The sequence below is a fragment of the Schistocerca serialis genome, chromosome 2 (assembly GCF_023864345.2).
Source record: "Schistocerca serialis cubense isolate TAMUIC-IGC-003099 chromosome 2, iqSchSeri2.2, whole genome shotgun sequence".
NCBI classification, from domain to species: domain Eukaryota; kingdom Metazoa; phylum Arthropoda; class Insecta; order Orthoptera; family Acrididae; genus Schistocerca; species Schistocerca serialis.
In genome coordinates this window covers 1,089,473,189-1,089,499,932 of record NC_064639.1, presented here as the reverse complement: position 1 = coordinate 1,089,499,932, position 26,744 = coordinate 1,089,473,189, and the positions used below count along the sequence as shown (strand labels likewise).

At 41.5% G+C, this 26,744-nt stretch overlaps 1 protein-coding gene across 1 annotated transcript in view; it reads left to right on the top strand.

Moving 5' to 3' along the window:
* Positions 1-26,744, top strand: part of LOC126456705 (serpin B6-like) — a 93,797-nt gene that overhangs the window by 37,318 nt on the left and 29,735 nt on the right. The window contains exons 4-6 of the mRNA XM_050092445.1: positions 2,038-2,242; positions 11,398-11,612; positions 12,185-12,370. Of these exons, the coding sequence (XP_049948402.1) occupies positions 2,038-2,242; positions 11,398-11,612; positions 12,185-12,370 (606 nt within the window). The remainder of the gene's footprint in view (positions 1-2,037; positions 2,243-11,397; positions 11,613-12,184; positions 12,371-26,744) is intronic.

The following is a 26,744-nucleotide window of genomic DNA, read 5'->3' as shown; positions in this document are numbered from 1 at the left end:
ACCAGTTGTTTTACTTCTCAAACGTACACTACTGGCCATTAAAATTGCTACACCAAAAAGAAATGCAGATGATAAACGGGTATTCATTGGACAAATATATTATACTAGAACTGACATGTGATTACATTTTTACGCAATTTGGGTGCATAGATACTGAGAAATCAGTAGCCAGAACAACCACCTCTGGCGGTAATAACGGCCTTGATACGCCTGGGCATTGAATCAAACAGAGCTTGGATTGCGTGTACAGGTACAGCTGCCCATGCAACTTCAACACGATACAACAGTTCATCAAGAGTAATGACTGGCGTACTGTGACGAGCCAGTTTCTCGACCATCATTGACCAGACGTTTTCAGTTGGTGAGAGATCCGGAGAATGTGCTGGCCAGGGCAACAGTCGAACATTTTTTGTACCCAGAAAGGTCCGTACAGGACCTGCAATATGCGGTCGGGCATTATCGTGCTGAAATGTAGGGTGTCGCAGGGATCGAATGAAGGGTAGAGCCACTTGTCGTAACAGATCTGAAATCTAACGTCCACTGTTCAAAGTGCCGTCAATGCGAACAAGAGGTGACCGAGACGTGTAACGAATGGCACCCCATACCATCACGCCGGGTGATACGCCAGTATGGCGATGACGAATTCAATTCAAATGTGCATTCACCGCGATGTCACCAAACACGCATGTGGCCATCAAGATGCTGAAACAGAGCCTGGATTCATCGGAAAAAATGGCGTTTTGCCATTCGTGCACCCAGGTTCGTCGTTGAGTACACCATCGCTGGCGCTCCTGTATGTGATGCAGCATCAAGGGTAACCGCAGCCATGGTCTCAGAGCTGATAGTCCATGCTGCTGCAAACGTCGTCGAGCTGTTCGTGCAGATCGTTGTTGTCTGTTCGTGCAGATCGTTGTTGTCTTGCAAACGTCCCCACCTGTTGACTCAGGGATCGAGGCGTGGCTGCATGATCCGTTACAGCCATGCGGATAAGATGCCTGTCATCTCGACTGCTAGTGATACGAGGCCGATGGGATCCTTCACGGCGTTCCGTATTACCCTCCTGAACCCACAGATTCCATATTCTGCTAACAGTCATTGGATCTCGACCAACTCGTGCAGCAATGTCGCGATATGATAAACCGCAATCGCGATAGGCTACAATCCGACCTTTATCGAAGCCGGAAACGTGATGGTACGCATTTCTCCTCGTTACACGAGGCATCACAACAACGTTTCACCAGGCAACGCCAGTCAACTGCTGTTTGTGTATGAGAAATCGGTTGGAAACTTTCCTCATGTCAGCACGTTGTAGGTATCGCCACCGGCGCCAACCTTGTGTGAATGCTCTGAAAAGCTAATCATTTGCATATCACAGCATCTTCTTCCTGTCGGTTAAATTTCGCGTCTCTAGCACGTCATCTTCGTGGTGTAGCAATTTTAATGGCCAGTAGTGTATCTATTAACGTTTGTAACGTAACCTACATTTCCATAGTTTATAAAAAGCGGCGCGAGAAATTTCTCGTACTAGCGGTACACTCGTCACGGGGGAAGCCATGACGCCTAGAAACCGACGTCACGCAACATATCTGAATGTTGCTACCTAATGCAATAAATGTTAATAGTTTTAAGTTGTTCACTATGTTACATTTTGTAAAAGAAGCTTTTCGATGATATAAAAGTTCTAATGCACAGCCCTTGGACCGACTCAGACTACACTTTTCAACAGATAAATTGAAAAGGTTTTCCTAAACACCTGTGAACGGACATGTAACGGCGCAGGTCGGATGATTGGCATACTTTTCCCCTGATACGTCCTCATTTACCGTTCACGTACGGAACGTTCTGCTCTTAACAATATTTCACTATCAGAGTAGGTACCCAAAACCTTTGTGCGAGGTCTAAGACAGGCTCCCATAGACCACCACTCTCCGCGTGCTACCATTTAACACACCAGAAAGGAGCCCTTCCATGTTTATTGCTTTAACGAGAGAGAGTACGCTGGAGGCAATAATTAATGTTCATGCGCATTTACTTCAGGATGTCAACGACATTACGCTTAGAGTAGCCAACAAGATGTTTGTGAAGAAGAATTTTGCAATTTATGAGACGTTCAAGCAGTCTGCTGGGAAACTCATGGCCGGAGTGGAACAGATGGATTTTGTACAAGGTGGAGCGGCTGAAATAATAAATAGCTGGGTGGAAAAAATAACAAATGGAAAAATAAAGAACATAATTCCATCTGGTAAGTAACTTCCATAACCAAGTGGTGAGTAAGCTTATCTTTTTGTATTTTTAATACACTAGGTTGGGCGAGTTATACTAGTAAAGACCCACAGTATGTCAGCCCACAAAGTCAGCTGTGAATATTACATCAAGCTACCATCGAGCCTAGGCCATTGTTAGAAAATCTGCGGAAGTATCGGCTCTTCGTGCACTATGGGCAGATACATCATCCTCTAAATTGTGCTTACTTTTGAAGGTGCATTGACTACATGCATAGCGCGTCGTTGGTAGGTAAAGTGATTTGTTTTAATGTGGTCCGAAGAAAATTTGGATATCGACTATGAGTTTGAAATGGGCAGTACTTTGCTCGTCAAGCACCAGACGTCCAGAGCGGTCTCCACGATGTTGAGTGTTTACACATGTACGAAGGAAGCAAACCTACTTCAGACTGAACTACCGCAAACGTGACTACCAACTCACTAAATCCTATCATACTTGACACTTTGACTTTTCACGATTTTGGGAATGTTCTTGTTCCATAGATATTCAGAATTACAGAAAGGAGATGGAAATTAATGGTTCAAATGGCTCTGAGCACTATGGGACTTAACTTCTGAGGTCATCACTCCCCTAGAACTTTGAACTACTTAAATCTAACTAACCTAAGGACATCACACACATCCATGCCCGATGCAGGATTAGAGCCTGCGACCGTAGCGATCGCGCGGTTCCAGACTGTAGCGCCTAGAACAGCTCGGTCACCCCGGCCGCCTGGAAATTAATGTTCTGGAATAGGTAAGTGGGCAATGAAACCAAATGTAGAATATCAGACTTTACTTAGTGACGCGATACACTGTTTCTGACATCTACTGGAAAGTAAATTATTATCTCTAACTTCTTTTTTGCTTTTTGACACTAAGATCGTTATTGTCTGAAGAAGACAGGCTTACAGAGTTACAAAAAATGAGAGAAGCTTCTATAATAAACGCAAAACAGCGTGTCCCCAGCGATTAGTGAAATTCACTTTACCTGATGCTAACAAAGTACTCTAGCGGTAAAACACGGTTATCTTAAGAAACCCCGTAAGTCAGAGACTTATGGAATTTCAAAAGAAAAACAAATATTTACCATCCCCTCACAGCCATTGTACATAGCAAACAATCGTTTTCTACATATAATGGCGTATCTACCCTTCAACTTCCTGTTTGTCACATAATACGGAGTTGAGGAAACGAGTGATTTGTAGGGATTTCAAATTAACCTGAAGTGCCTCTAGTATGACGTCTACCAAATGTAAATTTCACTCGTGACCACAAGCAGATGACGAGAGATGCGAGTTGTGGGGCTCTCATCCTACATGAATAACATTTTTAGACAATGAAGATAACCATTTCGTAAAATTTTTGGAATTAGGACGTACTGTCAGCAGTAACCAGTACAGAGAGACTTCATAAAACTGTGTGTGGCTATTCAAGAAAAGTAAACCTAAAATACCGTGGGTTTACGTCCCACCTACGATGAGGTCATTAGAGACGAAACGTAAGCACAGTTTAAACTATCATAGGCCATGTACATTTTAAAGAAAGTTTTCCAGCATTTGCCTTAAATTATATACGGAATCCATTGAAAACCTACATCTGGTTTCCCAGATTGCAATGTGAACTCCTGCCTTCTAAATGCTAGTGCCATCTACCGCATACACAGAACAAACGACGGGAGATGTTTACTGTACGGCGCTGAGTGTGATCCTGATGAACCTACAGAGCTTGCCCGCATCTCGTGGTCGTGCGGTAGCGTTCTCGCTTCCCACGCCCGGGTTCCCGGGTTCGATTCCCGGCGGGGTCAGGGATTTTCTCTGCCTCGTGATGGCTGGGTGTTGTGTGCTGTCCTTACGTTAGTTAGGTTTAAGTAGTTCTAAGTTCTAGGGGACTAATAACCACAGCAGTTGAGTCCCATAGTGCTCAGAGCCATTTGAACCCATTTGAACCTACAGAGTCCATATTTACTTGACAATCGTGAGATCCTCACAAAAGCAAGCATCAGTATCGCAGAGCGATAAACTATGATCTTGATAGCCCACACTCATGCACCTGTCGAATTACACAACATTCTAGTAGGCGTTTCTCACCCACATAGAGACTTAGCAAGATATTTTCACAAACAGCCAACATTCAAATGACATCTCAGCGAGAAACAGACTGTGTAATATTCCTTTACATACGGGCAGTAGATGGAGTTACCTTTACCTACATTGTGTGATTCCGCTGAAAAGCTAATCATTTACATATCCAATCATGCTGTGCAGTTCATGCCACTATGACATGCACTCTTCATTGTGTTTCGGTTTTAATTTTTAATTTATTTCAGTTCTGATTCTGCTATGTCACTGTGAAAGACGACATGTCCTTTATTTATGAGGGCTCTTTAGAAAGTAAAGTCCGATCAGTCGCGAAATACTGAAAATTCGATGACACTGTACACAGATGGGTTGGGCAGTGTCTCTAGTAGGAGCATCGACTGAATCAATTCACTCTTTTCAGTTCTGAGCACACAGCGAGTATGTAAAGATGCCTCGATAAACAGTGTCTCCCACCAAGTATGTGGGTAAGTGACAGATTTCAACTGATTTCATGCAGCCCAAATAACGCAGCTGTCGTGCGTTTCCTACTTCATGACAAATCTCTAGTGCAGGGGCAGTGACGATGCTCTTGCAGCATAGCCGGCCGCTGTGGCCGAGCGGTTCTAGGCGCTTCGGTCCGGAACCGCGCTGCTGCTACGGTCGCAGGTTCGAATCCTGCCTCGGGCATCGATGTGTGTGATGTCCTTCAGTTAGTTAGGTTTAAGTAGTTCTAAGTTCTAGGGGACTGATGACCTCAGATGTTCAGTCCCATAGTACTTGGAGTCAGCTGAACCATTTTCTTGTACCGTTTTCGATGGGACATGTTTGATCACCAACAATACAGCTCGTAACTGACGCCCTCTGCGTTTCATTTCTACTGACATGAACCGTTTTCTATGGAGACAACGTTTTGGCACAGACAGCGAGCTGCAAAGCAGCATAGAGAATTGGCGGAAAGCACGGGCGGCTGCCTTCTGCGGCGAGGATGTTGGAAAGTTGGTACAACGCTACGACAGATGTGTTGGTCGGAGCGGTGATTTTATAGCGAAGTGGCTGGAAGGTGTAGCTAACTGTCGCAAATAAAAGATTTTTGATTTTTACACCGATTTCCGTTTCGCGACCGATCGGACCTTACTTTCCGAATAGTCTTCATGTATCATAGTGAACTGTGGTCGACAGATGAAAGCCTACAGTCTGTCGAGTATTCTCATTGAACATTCCCTGTAATGGAGCCACTATATTTGCTCAAGGTCTTTTTACCTTCTTCAGTACAGTGCTTTCTGACAACTGATAGGGGGTGAACGAATATTTATTTAATCAATTAGTTAGCCGCACATTAATCTTGAACTGAAGAACATAGCACAACAGATAACGCAAATGGGAGGAAACAAGCAACCAAAGGAGATAACTGGATGAGACCGCTTGCAGCAGTTTGACACTATAAATGTCCGCATTTAATTACTGACTCAATGCTATATCAGGGGATGAAACTTTTAGGATTGCATTATCATTTGGGTTCACTTGACTGAAATTATTAGCATGAAAAACCTGAAGGTAATTTTCATTTAACGATGCAAGATATTATGGGTTAAGAAAACATATGTACTCGACGTACTTGATGCGCTGAGGGCACTCAACATCTACTCGTAATCGCTCTTGTAATTTACTCAGCGCGGAATTGGGAGGAAAATATGTTGCTAGTTGCTACCAGTATTAAGGGGTGCCGGAACGATCCATCTCCTCCATATTAATTTTAGCAAATAGAAGGAACATTTTTTCTAAACCATTAAACATATTTCTCTGAAATTTGGACTACATGTTCAGTGAATATTTCTCTACAAAGTTATAATGCCATGTTGAGAAATATTTATTGGTTTTCGTTTTACAATTTTTTTAAACAGATGCATATTTTTTCTCTAAAATTTTGTACTTTTTCTTCTATAACTCTTGAATTATACAACATTTTTTTCAATTTGTTATAAAAATGAAGGAAAAGAAGTAAACAATATTGTGTATAAATTTCATTGAGATACTGTTAGCAGTTTTTGAGAAAATGTTCCTCAAAGATGAAAATTTTAAAGTTACGGGAAATGACTTCCATAGTTTTTAAATACATTCCTGCCCCATATGATGGATTATCAGCCTCCTCTTCTTTTTCCAGTGTTTGTTTCCGTTTCCTTTTCACTTGTCTTTTCTTCCCTTTTGCAGCACGTTGTAGGCTATTGTCTCTTCTTCCTGCACCTCTTAGGCTTTCTTCATCAATTAGGGGATTGTGGGAATGGTGTTGTGTCCTGGTTGGAAACCTAAACGTTTCAGCACATCACATTTGATAATGTTTCCTTCATTGTACGTTGCCACTGCATCATACACCCCAAAATGCAATCTTTTTATCTGTACAAACACTATTTTGGGAATCCTAATCCAAATTATATTATTTACACTATCATTTGGATTTTGTGTTTTTCCGTGTAAACACTTTTCCAATAATCTTGGCTGTGATAAATCTCTGGATATGGGCTTAATTTCATCACTTACAGCATTTGGCAAACTGTTGTTATGAGCATATTCCTTTCCTGATTGGTGCTTACACCTTGGGTCATCACTTTTGGGGCACATTGATTGTTGAGGGTGTTCATTTGTTGATGAAGTATGAAAAAGTAATGCCCTCACTGCTCTCCTCATATGCTCAATGCTTCTTGTATTTTGCCTAATTGCACACCCATAATACCTCAGCAATCTATCAATTGCTTCATCTGTCAATCTTCCTCGTCCTGCAAGGGTCTTACCACCACTAAGCTTCTGGGATCCTAATGTCCGCTTTAGTTTGTGCAATTGAGCCCCCATGCGCTTCTGCACATGTCCAATGCACTCCTGTTTTTTGATGTGAATTTCATTGCCATAAGGTTTGAGTTTCTCTAAAGCTTTATATCCCTTAGAATCATAATCTCCTAGATAGTTAGTGTATCGTACATTATACCACTCTCGTGATCCGGAAAAAATTGCTTTCACTCCCTCTACTTCCATCTCTCCACTCGTGCCGTGAAAATTTTCTTCCCAACTTTCGCTATGTTCGTCCTTGGTATTGCCCTTACATCTACAACATTTTGAGAGAATAGCAACATCAATTGCTTTGTAATTGTCTCCACTGGTAGCTGTCACAACTCCATTTAGAGATTTATGACCTCTACGTTGCCATGATCCATCTAAAGCAACAGTTAAATCTCTACAATTCCCATTGACTGTCACATCTTCTTCAACTGCTTTCTTCATTGTTGCTTGAGCAACATCTTCAGCGAAAGATCCCACCAATTCATTATAAAATCGAAACTTGGTTGGTGGTTTTGGCAAGTTCATAATTCCACATAACATTGTCCCTGAAGCACTGGCCTTGCCAATGCAACGTAAGTCATACACTAGCCTAACATTTAAATCATACACCTTCTTTCCACTATTACCACAACGAGGAATACTGTTAGAATTAGAAAACGAAACTTCTGTAGCACATATGGTACAGTTCCATAACATTTTACATGCCAAACCAATGTGTGAAGTTATTTTCAATTCCAATCCTCTTTCTTTGCGTACTTGGCATAATTCGTTATATTTCAAAATATTAGAGAGCAAGGAAATGTTAATTATTTCATTCACATCATTACTGTCACTTTCATAGCTTTCAAATATTTCTTTGCTGTCACAAAGTTTCTTGCTGGAAGAAGTTCTATCACATTCATTTGGAATAGTCGGTGAAGCAGTCTGAGCAGCATCTCCCTTCGAAACAACAGCAGATTTCTTCTTCCACTCATTGTGCCTTTTCTTAAACACTCTATTGCCGAAATGGAGCGTATTGATATGGACAAAACAAATACATAAAACCGGTAAGAGCAAAATTCGTCAAATACGCAAAATTGAACAGCTACACAACACAAAGCAAACACCACAAGTCAACACACACGGTATAGCGTTTATGTTTACCGATATGAACAGTCACTTGCCACAGACATAAAGCCATACAACGTTGGAAATCAAAACACTGTCTAATTCCGCAAGGTACACTGCTTGCAGCCAGCGAGCGGCACCGTCAGAGGTGACACACCGAGTCGCTACAACCGTTTACGCGGCGCGTCAACTTTGCAGCGATAAAAAACACAGAATTCACTTAGAAGGGTGCAACTTGATTTGTTTTATTCAGAAAACTCCAAATAATTTTATAATGAAAAAAAACAAAAAAGTTAATTTTGTAATTTTTATCGTTCCGGTCCCCCTTAAGGTGCTTCTCATACGTTATTTTTGTACTCTTGGTACTCAAACAGTGGTTAATAGTGACTATTTCTCATAATTATGTCTACAAGGCTACGGGGTACTGAATAAATTAGGTGGGAACAGTGATTACGTAATCTCAAGATATCATTTGAGAATAAGTGGGAACAGAGCAAACAAAACTATTCTGCATAAAACACATACAAATGAATACTACATCCCACAATATTGTTCACATAAGCACATGCTTAGCCTGACAGGAAATTCTTCAAGAATGTACAGTGCTCATCGACTGTGCAACTAACACAATGTGGATGACTGGAAGTCGATGGTAGAACTGAGCACTAACCATGTCGGATCGTTCTTGGTTAATTAGAAAAATTCCACATGAAACGCACATAAAACCTGACATTCTTCAAGAACCATCATCGCTCATCCGTTGTGCAGCCAACATCATTTGAGTGATTAGAAGTCAACGGCATAATTATTTCATCACCCTGTTGGATCATTCTTGGATTAACAGCAAAACTGTAATTTGCATCACACGCAAATCCTATCCGTTTGTAACTTCTCCGCGCACTTGTGCTCTCGTGGGAGCTTGGAGACAAAGGCCAAGCAAGCAAAAATAAACAAAAATCAAATAATTCCACAATCCAGAATACTCAAGCAATTCACACTCTTCACTCTACTATAAATCTAAGGCAAAACAAATGTATGAAAGTGCCTACTCTTTGTTATGATGCTTGCGACCACATGGTTGCCTGATGATGTCCGTATCACAAAAAGGAGCGTTAAATACTCTACTAAAAATTAACTTAAACGAATAAAAGTAAATTAAGAGTAATACGAACAGACATTAAATGTGCTGAAGACACCACAATATTTCCTTAATACTGCCAGACTGAAATGAGTACCGTGTACTCGTTAGAAATACGAGGCCTATTCAGAAAGTAAGGTCCGATCGGTCGCAAAATGGAAACCACTGTGAAAATCAAAAATGTTTTATTTGCAACAGTTAGCCACACCTTCCAGCTACTTCTCTACATAGTCGCCGCTCCGATTTAGACATTTGTCTTAGGATTGTATCAACTTTCCAATAACCTCCTCATAGAAGCCAGTCGCCTGTGCTTCCTACCAATTCTCTACGCTGGTCTACAGCCCGCTGTCTGTGTCAGAACATTGTCTTCATAGCCAGCGGTTCATGTGGGCAGAGATGAAACTCAGGGAGAGCCAATTATGGGCTCTATTCTGGGTGTTCAAACACTCCCCATCGAAAACGCTACAGGATCATCATCACTGCCCCTTCAGAATGTGACCGAGAATTGCTATGAAGAAGGAAACGCATGACAGTTGTGTTATGTGGGCTGCATGACATCAGGCGAAATGTCACGCCACGCCCTCATACTTGGTGGGAGGCACTACTGTTGTAAGCATCTTCACGTGCTCACTGCGCATTCAGAACTGAAAAGAGCGATGTAACGCGATCGACGGGCATAGTAGAGGCACTTCCCAACACATCTGTGCAAAGCTTCATCGGATTTTCACTGTGGTTTCAATTTTGCACCATATCAGACCTTGCTTTCCGAATAGCCTGTATAAGCCCTAACCACCGAATATACTTCAAAAATAATGATAAAACGTGGTCGCAACATAATCCTGACTATGACGGTGCTGTAAAAGGAACGAATTAGTTATTCTAATTACACTATACCTCTTCCTTTGAATTTACCATTCAATCCAATGATGATATGCACACTGTCCGCCCATCCTCTCAGCCAGCCAGAAACCGAATGTTGAAAATAGGAGGCATTAGGGTCCTACCAACCCCAAACAATCACCCCGTATATGAGATTGGCAGCAAAACCCAAGTTGAACATTTATCTCTGCCCTACAGCTACTCCACTCATGAAATCACATCCAAAACACTCACTCATTAATTCATTACTGACAGCAACACAAAAGGAATTGGAAAAGGATGTGAATTATATAATAAATAAATAAGCATAGGCATGACCATTCCTTCTCCAGAGGCTCTCGGTACCTGAATGAAAATATGAAAATGATCAAATGCGTCATTGATAATAAAGAATACAGGGAAAGTAATGAAGCTTGACAACTAGTTCTGTCTCAGTCCTGGCATTCGCGAATAAATCACGAGACTGGTATGTGAGATTAGTAGAAGAACGTTGTATGGAAGTAACATAAATGCAATTTGTGTGAGATATGATCATCCACAAGTAAAGTTGAACTTTGCTGATGCAATATTATGAGATACATTTTACAGAGTTTCAAAATAACGTGGATTACAACAGCAGCTTGTCATTGGGGACGAAAAGAGAGTGACAGAAAACCTGCTAGCAGGCAAGTGGAGCGATCTACAAAAAATTTGGTATCCCAGTCTCAGTCGAATATTGTGCTGACAATGAGACCGAATGCTCTCTGTTGAGAATGCGATGTTTCACTGGAGTAGCGACGGATATAGTTATGTTTACGGAAGAAAAAATGATCGGAGAGCTAATGGACCGTAATATTGTAGAGAGACTTCCCCCACTCCACTGAAGGTATGACATAGTTTAGTTTATAATTTCTTGGTTAGCTAATAATCTTCTGTTTAATTGCAGGATTTCACTTCTATAGATACCAGTCATTAAATAACGCTGTCGTGAGTCGTTAATTCTGACAAAACATTAGTCTCGTCTTCATATTCACAATTATGTAAGAAGTAATGTAAATATAATATTAATAAAAAGTATGGAGGAACTGATGTTTAAATGAACGTAACGAGTTAATTCTTTCAGGTTCCTTCAGTGAGCTCACTCGTATGGTACTGGTCAACGCCGTTTATTTCAAGGGTAACTGGAGCAGGCAGTTTACTGAAAGCGCTACAAGACCTGAACTTTTCTACCCAGCATCACAACCAGCAAAAAATGTGGACACCATGTTCATCAAGGACAGATTCAGTTATGCACTCATAGAAGAACTGAATTGCCAGGCCCTACTTCTTCCGTACAAGGTAATCAGTCTGAACGGAGAACAACGAAACGAATTGCACTAAAGACAGAAGCAATGATATGAAATAGATACTCGTAATAATTATAAGCTATCGATGCAATACGCTGTATTACTGTCTTCTATAAACTTTTAAACTTGGTTTGAAAGTACAATATTTAGTCCATGAATAAGTGAATAAATGAAGATAAGATAGCAAGAAATTGAACCGAGTTATTTCTTTGCATTTTTTGATCAGATCAATCAAGTGCACTATATGGTAAGGCTTTTCTTAAGTGTTTTCCATACATGAAATGGAGTGTGGAATAATTATGTTCTCTGTAATGATCAAGTCAACTAAGAAAAAATATAATACATTTTATGCTGTACAGGCAACACTGTATTAGGACCCTTAAATGGTCCTCCAGCCACATAGCTATTATAGGAAACGTAGTAAAATTAGATTTCAAATACGCAACTCATTGTATAATGTCTGTGATGATATTCTTACATTGTTGCAGTCTGTAGTTGATTACTCTGTTGAGTAAAGTATAGTGTTAATGTGCTTGTGTTTTCTGATTTCATTTCATACGTCAGGGTCGCAGAATAAGTATGCTGATACTTCTACCCCGAGAATTAAACGGTCTACCGAATGCTGAGAATAAACTTGCGGATGTAACTCTTCAACAAATTATGTCCAGAATGTACTGGCATAAGGTGATTGTACACTTACCTAAGTTCAAAATGGAGTACCAGATGGAACTTACAGGAACACTAAGGAAAGTAAGTGGAACTCTGAAACTTAACCAGTAAAATTAGAGAACTGCTGACATTTAACATGCTACAGTTAATCATTGTCATACGAATACTGTATTTCAACTTTTTTACCTGGTGATGGTCATGTAGACTGAGACCTGTAGTGGATAAAGTTCTTCAACTCAGCAGATGAAGGCCACTCCAACACCTGTTTAAAACACAAGCTACCCAAGTGGCGTTTCACCCTCAATTTTAATCCGACTCCTGAACCTTCCTTTTGCTTACATTGTTGCTTCTTCAATGTGCGGAATGGACAGTAGGGGAGAAAGACTACACCCCTATCTTAGACTCTTTTTAAAAAATGGTCCAAATGGCTCTTATCACTATGGGACTTAACTTCTGAGGTCAACAGTCCCCTAGAACTTAGAACTACTTAAACCTAACTAACCTAAGGACATCACACACACATGCCCGAGGTAGGATTCGAACCTGCGACCGCAGCGGTCGCGCAGTTCAAGACTGTAGCGCCTAGAACCGATCGGCCACAGACTCTTTTTAAACCGAGCACTTCGTTCTTGGTCGTCCACTCTTGTTAATCCCTCTTGGCTCTTGTACAAATTGTATATTACCCGTTTCTCCTTACAGCTTACCCCTATTTGTCTCTCACACCATTTTACATTGTCGAACGCTTCTCTCAGGTCGACAGATCCTATGAATGTGTCTTGATTTTTCCTTAATCTAGTTTACATTATCAATTGCAACTACATAATTGCCTCTCTGGTGCTTGACCTTTCCTAAACCTAAACTGGTCGTCATCTAACACATAATTTTCTTTTCCATTCTTCTGTATATAATTCTTGTCAGCACCTTTGACGCATGAGCTATAAAGCTGATTGTGAGATGATTTTCGCACTTGTCAGCTCTAGCAGTCTTTGGAATTGTGTGGATGATATTTTTCCCAAAGTCAGATGGTATATCGCCAATCTCGTACATTCGACGTTGATGTTGTTGTCTTCAGTCCTGAGACTGGTTTGATGCAGCTCTCCGTGCTACTTTATCCTGTGCAAGCTTCTTCATCTCCCAGTACTTACTGCAACCTACATCCTTCTGAAACTGCTTAGTGTATTCATCTCTTGGTCTCCCTCTACGATTTCTACCCACCACGCTGCCCTCCAATGCTAAATGTGTGATCCCGTGATGCCTCATATCATGCCCTACCGACCGGTCCATTCTTCTTGCCAAGTTGTGCCACAAACTCCTCTTCTCCCCAATTCTACTCAGTACCTCATCATTAGTTATGTGATCTACCCATCTAATCTTCAGCATTCTTCTGTAGCACCACATTTCGAAAGCTTCTGTTCTCTTCTTGTCCAAACTATTTATCGTCCATGTTTCACTTCCATACATGGCTACACTCCCTACAAATACTTTCAGAAACGACTTCCTGACACTTAAATCTATAGTCGACGTAAACAATTTTCTCTTCTTCAGAAACGCTTTCCTTGCCAATGCCAGTTTACATTTCATATTCTTTCTACTTCGACCATCATCAGTTATTTTGCTCCCCAAATAGCAAAACTCCTTTACTACTTTAAGTGTCTCATTTCCTAATCTAATTCCCTCAGCATCACCCGACTTAATTCGACTACATTCCATGATCCTCGTTTTGCTTTTGTTGATCTTCATCTTATATCCTCCTTTCAAGACACTGTCCATTCCGTTCAACTGCTCTTCCAAATCCTTTGCTATCTCTGACAGAATTACAATGTCATCGGCGAACCTCAATGTTTTTATTTCACCTCCATGGATTTTAATACCTACTCCGAATTTTTCTTTTGTTTCCTTTACTGCTTGCTCAATATACAGATTGCATAACTTCGGGGAGAGGCTACAGCCCTGTCTCACTCTCTTCCCAACCACTGCTTCCCTTTCATGCCCCTCGACTCTTATAACTGCCATCTGATTTCTGTACAAATTGTAAACAGCCTTTCGCTCCCTGTATTTTACCCCTGCCACCTTTAGAATTTGAAAGAGAGTATTCCAGTCAACATTGTCAAAAGCTTTATCTAAGTAAAAAAATGCTACAAATGTAGGTTTGCCTTTCCTTAATCTGTCTTTTAACATAAGGCGTAAGGCCAGTGTTGCCTCACGTGTTCCAACATTTCTACGGAATCCAAACTGATCTTCTCCGAGGTCGACTTCTACCAGTTTTTCCATTCGTCTGTAAAGAATTCGCGTTAGTAATTTGCAGCTGTGACTTATTCAACTGATAGTTCGGTAATTTTCACTTCTGTCAACACTTGGTTTCTTTGGGATTGGAATTATTATATTCTTCTTGAAGTCTGAGGGTATTTCGTCTCTGTCATACATCTTGCTCACCAGATGGTAGAGTTTTCTCATGACTGGCTCTCTCAAGGCTGTCAGTAGTTCTAATGGAATGTTGTCTACTCCAGGGGCCTTGTTTCGACTCAGGTCTTTCAGTGCTCTGTCAAACTCTTCACGCAGTATTGTATCTCCCATTTTATCTTGATCTACATCCTCTTCCATTTCCATAATAGTGTCCTCAAGTACATCGCCATTGTATAACCCTCTATATACTCCTTCCACCTTTCTGCTTTCCCTTCTTTGCTTAGAACTTGCTTTCCATCTGAGCTCTTGATATTCATACAAGTGGTTCTCTATTCTCCAAAGGTTTCTTTAATTTTCCTGTAGGCAGTATCTATCTTACCCCTAGTGAGATAGGCCTCTACATCCTTACATTTGTCCTCTAGCCATCCCTGCTTAGCAGTTCTGCACTTCCTGTCGATCTCATTTTTGAGACGTTTGTATTCCTTTTTGCATGCTTCATTTACTGCATTTTTATGTTTCCTCATTTCATCAATGAAATGCAGTATTTCTTCTGTTACCCAAGGACTTCTACCAGCCCTCGTCTTTTTACCTACTGGATCGTCTGCTGCCTTCAATACTTCATCCCTCGAAGCTACCCATTCATCTTCTACTGTATTTCTTTCCCCATTCCTGTCAATTTTTCCCTTATGCTCTCCCTGAAACTCTCTACAACCTCTGGTTTAGTCAGTTGATCCAGGTCCCATTTCCTTAAATTCCCACCATTTTACAGTTTCTTCAGTTTTAATCTACAGTTCATAACCAATAGATTGTGGTCGGAGTCCACATCTGCCCCTGGAAATGTCTTACAGTTTAAAACCTGGTTCCTAAATCTCTGTCTTACCATTATATAATGTATCTGATACATTTTAGTATCTCCAGGATTCTACCATGTATACAACCTTCTTTCTTGATTCTTGAACCAAGTGTTGGCTATGATTAATTTATGCTCTGTGCAAAATTCTACCAAACGGCTTTCTCTTTCATTTCTTACCCCCAATCCGTATTCACCTACTATGTTTCCTTCTTTCCCTTTTCCTACTCTCGAATTCCAGTCACCCATGACTATTACATTTTCGTCTCCCTTCACTATCTGAATAATTTCTTTTATCTCGTCATACATTTCAGCAATTTCTTCATCATCTGCAGAGCTAGTTGGCATATAAACTTGTACTACTGTATTAGGCGTGGGCTTCGTGTCTATCTTGACCACAACAATGCGTTTACTATGCTGTTTGTAGTAGCTTACCCGCACTCCTATTTTTTATTCAGTATTAAACCTACTCCTGCATTCCCCCGTTTTGATTTTGTATTTATAACCCTGTATTCACCTGACCAAAAGTCTTGTTAAAGGCGCTGCAGTCTGGAACCGCAAGACCGCTACGGTCGCAGGTTCGAATCCTGCCTCGGGCATGGATGTTTGTGATGTCCTTAGGTTAGTTAGGTTTAACTAGTTCTAAGTTCTAGGGGACTAATGACCTCAGCAGTTGAGTCCCATAGTGCTCAGAGCCATTTGAACCAAAAGTCTTGTTCCTCCTGCCACCGAACTTCACTAATTCCCACTATATCTAACTTTAACCCATCCGTTTCCCTTTTTAAATTTTCTAATCTACCTGGCCGATTAAGGGATCTGAGATTCCACGCTGCGATCTGTAGAACACTAGTTTTCTTTCTCCTGATAACGACGTCCTCCTGAGTAGTTCCCGCCCGGAGATCCGAAGGGGGGACTACTTTACCTCCGGAATATTTTACCCAAGAGGACGCCATCAACATTTAATCATACAGTAAAGCTGCATGCCCTCGGGAAAAATTACGGCCGTAGTTTCCCCTTGCTTTCAGCCGTTCGCAGTACCAGCACAGCAAGGCCGTTTTGGTTAGTGTTACAAGGCCAGATCAGTCAATCATCCAGACTGTTGCCCCTGCAACTACCGAAAAGGCTGCTACCCCTCTTCAGGAACCATACGTTTGTCTGGCCTCTCAACAGATACCCCTCCGTTGTGGTTGCACCTACGGTACGGCCATCTGTATCGCTGAGGCACGCAAGCCTCCCCACCAACGGCAAGGTCCATGGTTCACTGGGGGGGGGGGGGGGGGGGGAGGGAGGGGGGGACATTCGACGTACCAACGTGAACAGTCGTTTTGTTGTGTCACTTCCCCCAAAGATTTTAGAAATTATGATGGAATGTTATCTATTTCGTCTGCCTTATTTGATCTTAAGCACGCCAAAGCTCTTTTAAATTCTGATTCTAATACTGGATCCCTTGTCTCTTCTAAATCGTTTCCTGTTTCTTCTTCTACCACATCAGACAAATGTCCCCCTCGTAGAAGCCTTCAAGTGTACTCTTTCCACCTATCCGATCTCTCCTCTGCATTTTCGAGTGGAATTTCCGTTGCATTCTTAACGTTTCAACCTTTGCCTTTAATTTCACCGAAGGGTATTTTGACTTTCCTGTCTCCTGAGTCAGTCCTTCCGGGAGTCATTTCTTTTTAGATTTCTTCGAATTTTTCGTGCAGCCATTTCGTCTTAGCTCCCCTGCACTTCCTAGTTATTTCATTTCTCAGCGACTATACGAGGGTAATCCCAAAAGTAAGGCCTTCTATTTTTTTTATAAGTACTTAGATCTCTTTATTTCTACAATAGTTTACATCAGTTTACAGCTTGATCATTTAGCTATTTTTTGACATAATCACTGTGGTGTCACCACCAGACACCACACTTGCTAGCTGGTAGCCTTTAAATCGGCCGCAGTCCGTTAGTATACATCGGACCCGCCTGTCGCCACTATCAGTGATTGCAGACCGAGCGCCGCCACACGGCAGGTCTAGTCTAGAGAGACTCCCTAGCACAGGCCCCAGTTGTACAGCCGACTTTGCTAGCGGTAGTTCACTGTCTACATACGCTCTCATTTGCAGTGACGACAGTTTAGCATAGCCTTCAGCTACGTCATTTGCTACGACCTAGCAAGGCGCCATATTCAGTTACTATAGTACTATCTTCAAGAATGTATTCTGAACAGATAATATTGTGACTCAGGTACCGTCAAGAGCGACGTTCATCATTAATGGATTAAAGTTAAGTATCAAACTAATAATGTTCGCTTTCTGAATTCTCATTCCTTGTCATGTTCCAGATCTCACGTCAGTATAGTTCTTCCCTCCTCACGCCAGCCTGCGTGAGCTAAAACGCGTGCATTTCGGTCTCCACTCGTAGCACGGTGTTGGCTCTTCTGCTAACACAAAAATCACCATTTCTGTCGATGCATTTTTGTAGACGCTGTGGCAGTTTCTGTATGCCCATGTCATACCAGCTCGCCGGCATGCTGTTCAGAAAGTTATGAACCTCTTCTTTCACCTCGTCATCGGAGCTGAATCGCTAGGACCACAATTAAAGCAGACAGGTACTGTGAGATTCTGAAAAAACTGAAACGGGCAATTCAGAACCGGAGAAGAGAAAAGTTGAGCAAGAGCGTCACATTCTCCATGACAACGCTCGTCCACACATCGCTTTGCAAACCGTTGCTCTCCTGCAACAGTTTCAGTAGAACATAATCACCCACCCACCCTATAGTCCTGACTTGACGCCCAGTGACTGTCACCTGTTCCCTAGGTTAAAAGTAATTTGGCCGGAAAGCGATTCAGCCCCGACGACTAGGTGAAAGAAGAGGTTCATAACTTTCTGAACAGCATGGCGGCCATCTGGTATGACATGGGCATACAGAAACGGCCACAGCGTCTACAAAAATGCATCGACAGAAGTGGTGATTATGTCGAAAAATAGCTAAATGTTTAAGCTGTAAACTGATGTAAACCATTCTAGAACTAAACAGGTCTATGCACTTATAAAAAAATAGGAGACCTTACTTTTGGGATTATCCTCGTATTTCTGTATTCCTAAATTTCCCTGAAGATTTTTGTACTTACTTCTTTCATCGATCAGCTGAAGTATTTACTCTGTTACCCATGGTTTCTTCACCGTTACCTTCTTTGTACTGATATTTTTATTTCCAGCGTCCGTCATTGCCCTTTTTAGACAAGTCCATTCCTCTTGAACTGGAGTGCCTACTGGAGTATTCTTTATTGCTGTATCTACAGCCTTAGAGAGCTTCAAGCGTATCTCTTCATTCCTTAGTACTTCCGTATCTCACTTCTTTGCGTATTGATACTTGCTGACTAATCTCTTAAACATCAGCCTCCTCTTCACACTACTATATTGTGATCTGAGTCTATATCTGCTCTTGGGTACGCCTTACAATCCAGCATCTGTTTCCAGAATATCTGTCTGGCCATGATGTAATCTAACTGAAATCTTCCCTTATCAATTGGCCTTTTTCACCTCCTCCTCTTGTGATTCTTGAACAGGGTATTCGCTATTAACAGCTGTAATTTATTACAGAACTCAATTAGTGTTCCTCCTCTTTCATTCCTTTCGCAACTCCATATTCTCCTGTAACCGTTTCTTCTACTTTCCCCACAACTGCATTCCATCTTCCCATGATATTACATTTTCATCTCCCTTTACGTACTGTATTACCCTTTGAATATCCTAATATACTTTCTCTAGCTTCTCATCTTCAGCTTGCGACGTCGGTATGTATACCTGAACTGTCGTTGTCCGTGTTGGTTTGCTGTCGATTCTGATAAGAACAAGCCTATCACTGAACTGTTCACAGTAACACACCCTCTGCTCTACCATCCTATTCATAACGAATCCTACTTCCGTTATATATTTTCTGCTGCTGTTCATATTACCCTATACTCATCTGACCAAAGATCCTAGTCTTCTTTCCATTTCACTTCACTGTCGCCTATTGTATCTAGATTGAGCCTTTACATTTCCCTTTGCACATACGATAACCGAAGCAAAAACTTTCCAATAAAAATGGGGTCATAAACGAGATATGTATGACAGTGAATGTGTGATTACGAGCTGCCACTGATTTCAGTGTCAAATATTGTCCTAGTTAGTATAGATGTATTTGAAATGAAACTTTTCGATGAAGCCCCCACCTAATTGGGCTCAAATTTCACCCAAGTCTTACACTGAAAAGAAATACAATAAAATTTCAACAGGTTACATATGGTGAAAAGATTTTCTCAAAATCCAAATTGATGAGGACATCCCGTTACTCAACACTTTCTCATGAAAGATTTTTTTGGACAGTCAAATTCTGTCACTGAAACTGATATCTTGGTCTCAATAGATTTAGATTAAACTTTGAAATAGTTTCCCAAGTCAAAAGCTATAAAAATTACAATATGTTTTTATCCAAAGGAAATATTGTCAGTACAAATTTGGAAGACTGTAGGAATTACACGTATTTCTCTTTCCAATCACACACAAATTTGTGTCTTCATTTTCAGTTTGACCATGATTTTCAATTTTAACCACTTTCATGGCAGATTGCTAAAATATAATTACATACTGCTGATTTTCCGTCGCAACATAAAAATTAGATGATAGTTTCTGTTTTTATATCCTACTTTTTCAGATGAGAAATAAAAGACTTATAAATCACACAATTAAAAAGTTTCTTTATTAAAATAAAAAGATATACCCAAAATTTTATATTATCAATACTTCGACCCAATTTAATAGACAGCACGTTCTTATTGAAGCTAGAGTAACACAGTAGATCTAGCTCTAAATCTAAAATCCTTAAATGGAAATGAATTGTTCCATATCCTAATATTTAGTACTGCAAAGAGGTTCTGCTACAGAGGATGACCTACTTACTAATTATCTTGAAAGGACGGCCGTTACATTTTGATTCATATTTAAGATACTTGCTTGTAAGAGCCAAAGGAAAGGGAGCTGATGTCTGAGGGGGGAGGGTGGGGGGAAGCAAAATGATATATTGCTTGTGTAGAAAAATGTTCTGAAACCAATCCTTTTTTAGTCACACAGTATTTTATTTCTCAGTTTTGATATTAGTCAGTTAGTTATTAGTCACAAAACGGTCACACGAATGCTAGTAAGGAACAGTGTGACAAAAAGTATGTTTATTGGATTAAGTGCGTGTGATATAACAAGACCCAATATCTTAGCCTGCTGGTGAATAGTGTTTCAATAATGTAATCAAGATCTATTAACGTCAGAATTTCAGTTATTAACAATCAGACAACTGTTGTTTACTGGTAAAAAGCCTTATTTTTTACAGGTCCTTCATTTATTGTTATTTAATATGTGCATCACTGAAACGTCTGCTTAAAATGGAGTCCGTTTTTCGTCAAACACTTATCGTTTCAGCCTTTCCAGTCAGTGTGTCATCCTTACTGAAATCATTCAACAATGCTAAATGGCATACAAGAAACCGATATCCACCGATTTCAAAACATGAATTCAACCATCGTTTTTAAGTCATTGTGATTCCACACATTCGATTCCACACATTTTGTATGGCTGTAAAAGAACAGTCTGTTCGAATAGTTAGGAATAAAAGTAAGGATTTTCAGTATTTTGCGTCTTAACAATTCTCAGAATCGCTGCATCAGAGTTGCTATTTATTCATTGGCTGACTGTTTTCGGGCTTCACCCATTTTCACTAGCAGCCTGGTACCGAAAGCATAAATACCTTTTATTCCGAATTTAAATAGTGTTAAAACAAGGTTACTGGCTTCTCTTGTTTATAAAAATATGTCCGAAACTTCAGTCACTTTCTGTCACTAAGAACTCAAGGCTGGCGTAAATAATCAACAAGTCACAGACAATCAAGTTTCAAATATAATGTCATGTCAGTTAAATAGAATCAGTATAAATAGAAATCACCATCGCATCTCTCCTCATCATAAGAAACTAAAGTGGTACAATAGTTATCCCAAAAAGTAAGTCTCCAACTCAACCAAAAGACTATTTATCCTCTATTGGGAAAAGTATGAGCTATTCATATCGTTGCTGTTACGTGCAACAATTCACACTTCCCGTCACTCATGGTATCGCCCTTGTAGAAGCAACTAAAACGGCAACTGAGAGGTCTCCATTGATGGTTTTGAATGCACGAACGTAACGCCGATGGGAAATCAGCGTCAGGTTTTGTCTAGGGCAGGGCCGACTGCGGCGGCCTGTCTCAGTTTTTCCTCGGCCCTCTTCCTAGTAGCCACTACGGCGCAGCATTTGATTTACTACTGCAGTATTCGCTCGGCGCAATTCTCTTCAGTTCGCAAGAATCGTGGTGTCAGCGCTTTTTACCCTTCGCTATTTGTTCGTGGTATGAAGGACACTGACATTTCCAGTGGTTGCCTGGAAAAAGAACAGACAGTCTAGCGACCTCTCGTCATAAGCCTTTAAAACTGAATCGGAATCACAGAAGAACAGGATGAGAATTCTCTGTATCTATTTTGCAGTCGCATAATCGACGGGTACATCAATTTCCAATGAAACGACATTACAACACCATGCAGAACGAATGTAAGGACTTAGTTGACCATAACAGAGCACAAACCTACAACGATCGCTAGATGGGTTTCATGTTTCTGCACCTCAAGAAGTACTTTGTGCTAAACTTCCAGGCACGGAGCACGTGAAGAAATAGGTGCTATTAATAACAAAATTTCTGAAGTTGCCCGCATAATTCAGCTGTCAGTGGGAGCAGTTTTCGATGGAATTGAACGAAGAGTATGGAGACCTTATATACAGGGTGTCCGAAAAGTCTTTCCCTGATTACATAAATTGATAACTCAGGCTAGAAGTAAGATACAAATATGAAACTGGTGTCTAATTGTTTACAAACTATCAAAGTTTTTTTCACACATCAGTAAACTTCCACATGAGCACTGTTGGTAGCACGTAGCACATCTAGGCGATATTCAATTTCCGTCCACACATTATCCAACATCACTGGAGTAATCGATTCAACGACTGTGGTTATCCGTTGCCGCAGGGTTTCAAGATCTGGTACACGCGTTCGGTAGATCTCGTCCTTGACATAACCCCATAAAAACAAGTCTAATGGAGTTATGTCAGGAGAGCGTGGATTCCAAACCGTTGGCCCATCACGACCAATCCATCGCCCAGGAAAAGTCATATCGAGATAGGCATGGACGTCCAAACCCCAACGAGGCGGTGCACCGTCTTACTGAAACAAGACATCGGGGTGATACTGAAGCAGCTGAGGAAAAGCAAACAGTTGCAACGTGTCCAGATACACTGCAGATGTGATGGTAGCCTCAGCGAAGAAGATTGGTCCGATAATTCGATCGTACAATAGCGCGCACCAAACATTCACCTTTGGACTGCCTCTGGTGCACTCCATGACCTCGCCAGGGGGTTGTGAACCCCAAATGAGCACATTATGCCGATTCAATACTCCACTGACAAAAAAGGACGCTTCATCGGAAAAGGCAATTCGTCTGAGATAACCATCATCGTCCTCAATACATGATAGCATTTCGACCGCAAAGTCATATCGACGTGTACTGTCATTGGGCAACAAGCCCTGAACGATTTGCACTTTGTATGCACGAAGCAATAAATGTTTGTGTAAAATGTTATGGAGAGAGCTATTTGGCATCTGTAATTCACGTGAGGCCCGGCGCACGGATTTCTTCGGACTTCGCAGAAAAGACTGCCTTACAGCTTCCACCCTGTCTGCTGAGGTTCTTGGTCGACCAGATCTCGGAAGGTCAGCAACCGATCCTATGTTCTTGAACTTCTCATACCTGGCGTTAATGCTCTTGACATCAGATGGATTCCTTCCAAATGTTGTCTGAAAGTGTTCAAATGGTTCAAATGGCTCTGAGCACTATGGGACTCAACTGCTGTGGTCATCAGTCCCCTAGAACTTAGACCTACTTAAACCTAACTGACCTAAGGACATCACACACACCCATGTCCGAGGCAGGATTCGAACCTGCGCCACAGCAGCAGTGCGGCTCCGGACTGGAGCGCCTAGAACCGCACGGCCACCGCGGCCGGCGGTCTGAAAGTGTCTCTGCACTGTGGTTGGTGATCGTGTCTCATGGTATCACAGGACACACTGTGCCTTCTCCTGATTGGTTAACATGGCTTCTTGGGCACTGCACCTCATCCACTACTTACGTACTGCGAACCTAAAACAGAAAAAACTTTGATAGTTGTAAACAATTCGACACAAGTTTCATATTTGTACCTTACTTCTAGCCTGAGTTATCAATTTATGTAACCAGGGAAAGTCTTTTCGGACACCCTGTACTATTGCGAAGCACGTAGGTTAAGTCAAGAGGCGTGCCTGGAACTCTTTCGAGATTTAAAACCCGCTATTGTCGAATTTGTAAGGGAAAAAGTATTGCCACAACGAAAATTAGAAACATCCAGAATGGATTGGAGAACTCATTTGTGGACTTGACTGCATACTGCACACAATAAGGCATTGCAGGATATGGAACATCTCATTTCTGATTTGTCTGCAGTGAATTTAAAGAGACAATTGCGTTGCAGAAGGGACAAAGTGTGAAAAACACATAGCACATTTCCGTAAGGTCGCTGGAGAAAGCGCTAGGTTTGAAGAGTTCATATTTTTCTAGCCGTTTTGAGAACACTGCCAACTTACATCCCATTTAGAGCTGTTTTCGAGACCGTTTTCTGCTTCATTTGAACGTGGCCCTGTGCATGTGCAGATGTAACTGGCTGATGCAGTGCAGTTCCGGTTTTAAAGGCATATTCATTTGCGTTAAAATTGTCCCTGACGTCTACATTGTTTTCTTCTGGTAGTTTTCACATCTCCATAACGAGGTTGCAAAAGCGTTACAATATTTCGTGTGAAATACCTTCTTTCGATTACGAAGCTAAATCTATTATGATTACGAGTGCGAAAATTTATGACATTGTCCTCGTCTGTCCGCATACCGAGAGTATATACCGGATAAAAATTATTATTGTGTGGTCAGCGCACAAAAATGCTAAAAATTTGATCTGTTTGTGATCTATGTTACTGAGAAATGTGAAATATAAAACCAAGTCGTATCCAGCGGGAGTGAGATGCTATTCAGTGCGAATCGACTTCGTTAGTAGTTGTTCCGATTTTGTACGGAACTGTCCTTCATTCGTTCTGTTGACGTTTATAGCGTTTTCTGCAGTCTTCTGAAGGGTTCTGACTAGTTTGATGTGGCCCGCAACGAACTCCTTTCCTCTGCCAACCTCTTCGTCTCAGAATAGCAATTGTTTGCTGGATGCATTCCAATCTCTGTCTTCCTCTGACGTTTCTACTCTCTTCAGCTCCCTCTAGTACTATGGAAGCTATCCCATCATGCCTTAACAGATGTCCTATCATTCTGACGTTCTTCTTGTTAGTTCTATGTGTTCCTTCCTCGATGAATCTGCGCAGAAACTCCTCATTCCCTACGTTATCAGTCCACCTAATGTTTAACATTCTTCTGTAGCACCACATCTCAATGGCTTCAATTCTCTTCTGCTCCGGTTTTTCCACAATCCACGTTTCACTAACATACAGCGTGTTTCAAAAATGACCGGTACATTTGAAACGGCAATAAAAAACTAAACGAGCAGCGATAGAAATACACCGTTTGTTGCAATATGCTTGGGACAACAGTACATTTTCAGGCGGACAAACTTTCGAAATTACAGTAGGTACAATTGTCAACAACAGGTGGCGCTGCGGTCTGGGAAACTCTATAGTACGATGTTTTCCACATATCCACCATGCGTAGCAATAACATGGCGTAGTCTCTGAATGAAATTACCCGAAACCTTTGACAACGTGTCTGGCGGAATGGCTTCACATGCAGATGAGATGTACTGCTTCAGCTGTTCAATTGTTTCTGGATTCTGGCGGTACACCTGGTCTTTCAAGTGTCCCCACAGAAAGAAGTCACAGGGGTTCATGTCTGGCGAATAGGGAGGCCAATCCACGCCGCCTCCTGTATGTTTCGGATAGCCCAAAGCAAACACACGATCATCGAAATATTCATTCAGGAAATTAAAGACGTCGGCCGTGCGATGTGGCCGGGCACCATCTTGCGTAAACCACGAGGAGTTCGCAGTGTCGTCTAAGGCAGTTTGCACCGCCACAAATTCACGAAGAATGTCCAGATAGCGTGATGCAGTAATCGTTTCGGATCTGAAAAATGGGTCAATGATTCCTTTGGAAGAAATGGCGGCCCAGACCAGTACTTTTTGAGGATGCAGGGACGATGGGACTGCAGCATGGGGCTTTTCGGTTCCCCATATGCGCCAGTTCTGTTTATTGACGAAGCCGTCCAGGTAAAAATAAGCTTCGTCAGTAAACCAAATGCTGCCCACATGCATATCGCCGTCATCAATCCTGTGTACTATATCGTTAGCGAATGTCTCTCGTGCAGCAATGGTAGCGGCGCTGAGGGGTTGCCACGTTTGAATTTTGTATGGATAGACGTGTAAACTCTGGCGCATGAGACGATATGTGGACGTTGGTGTCATTTGGACCGCAGCTGCAACACGGCGAACGGAAACCCGAGGCCGCTGTTGGATCACCTGCTGCACTAGCTGCGCGTTGCCCTCTGTGGTTGCCGTACGCGGTCGCCCTACCTTTCCAGCACGTTCATCCATCACGTTCCCAGTCCGTTGAAATTTTTCAAACAAATCCTTTATTGTATCGCTTTTCGGTCCTTTGGTTACATTAAACCTCCGTTGAAAACTTCGTCTTGTTGCAACAACACTGTGTTCTAGGCGGTGGAATTCCAACACCAGAAAAATCCTCTGTTCTAAGGAATAAACCATGTTGTCCACAGCACACTTGCACATTGTGAACAGCACACGCTTACAGCAGAAAGACGACGTACAGAATGGTGTACCCACATACTGCGTTGTCTTCTATATCTTTCACTGAAAATGTGCTGTTGTCCCAAGCATATTGCAACAAACGGTGTATTTCTATCGCTGCTCGTTTAGTTTTTATTACTGTTTCAAATATACCGGTCATTTTTGAAACACCCTGTACAATGCTGTGCTCCAAACACACATTCTCAGAAATTTCCCCCTCAAATTAAGGCCTATGTTTGATAGTAGTAGTCTTCTGTTGGCCAGAAATGTCCTTCTCGCGAGTGC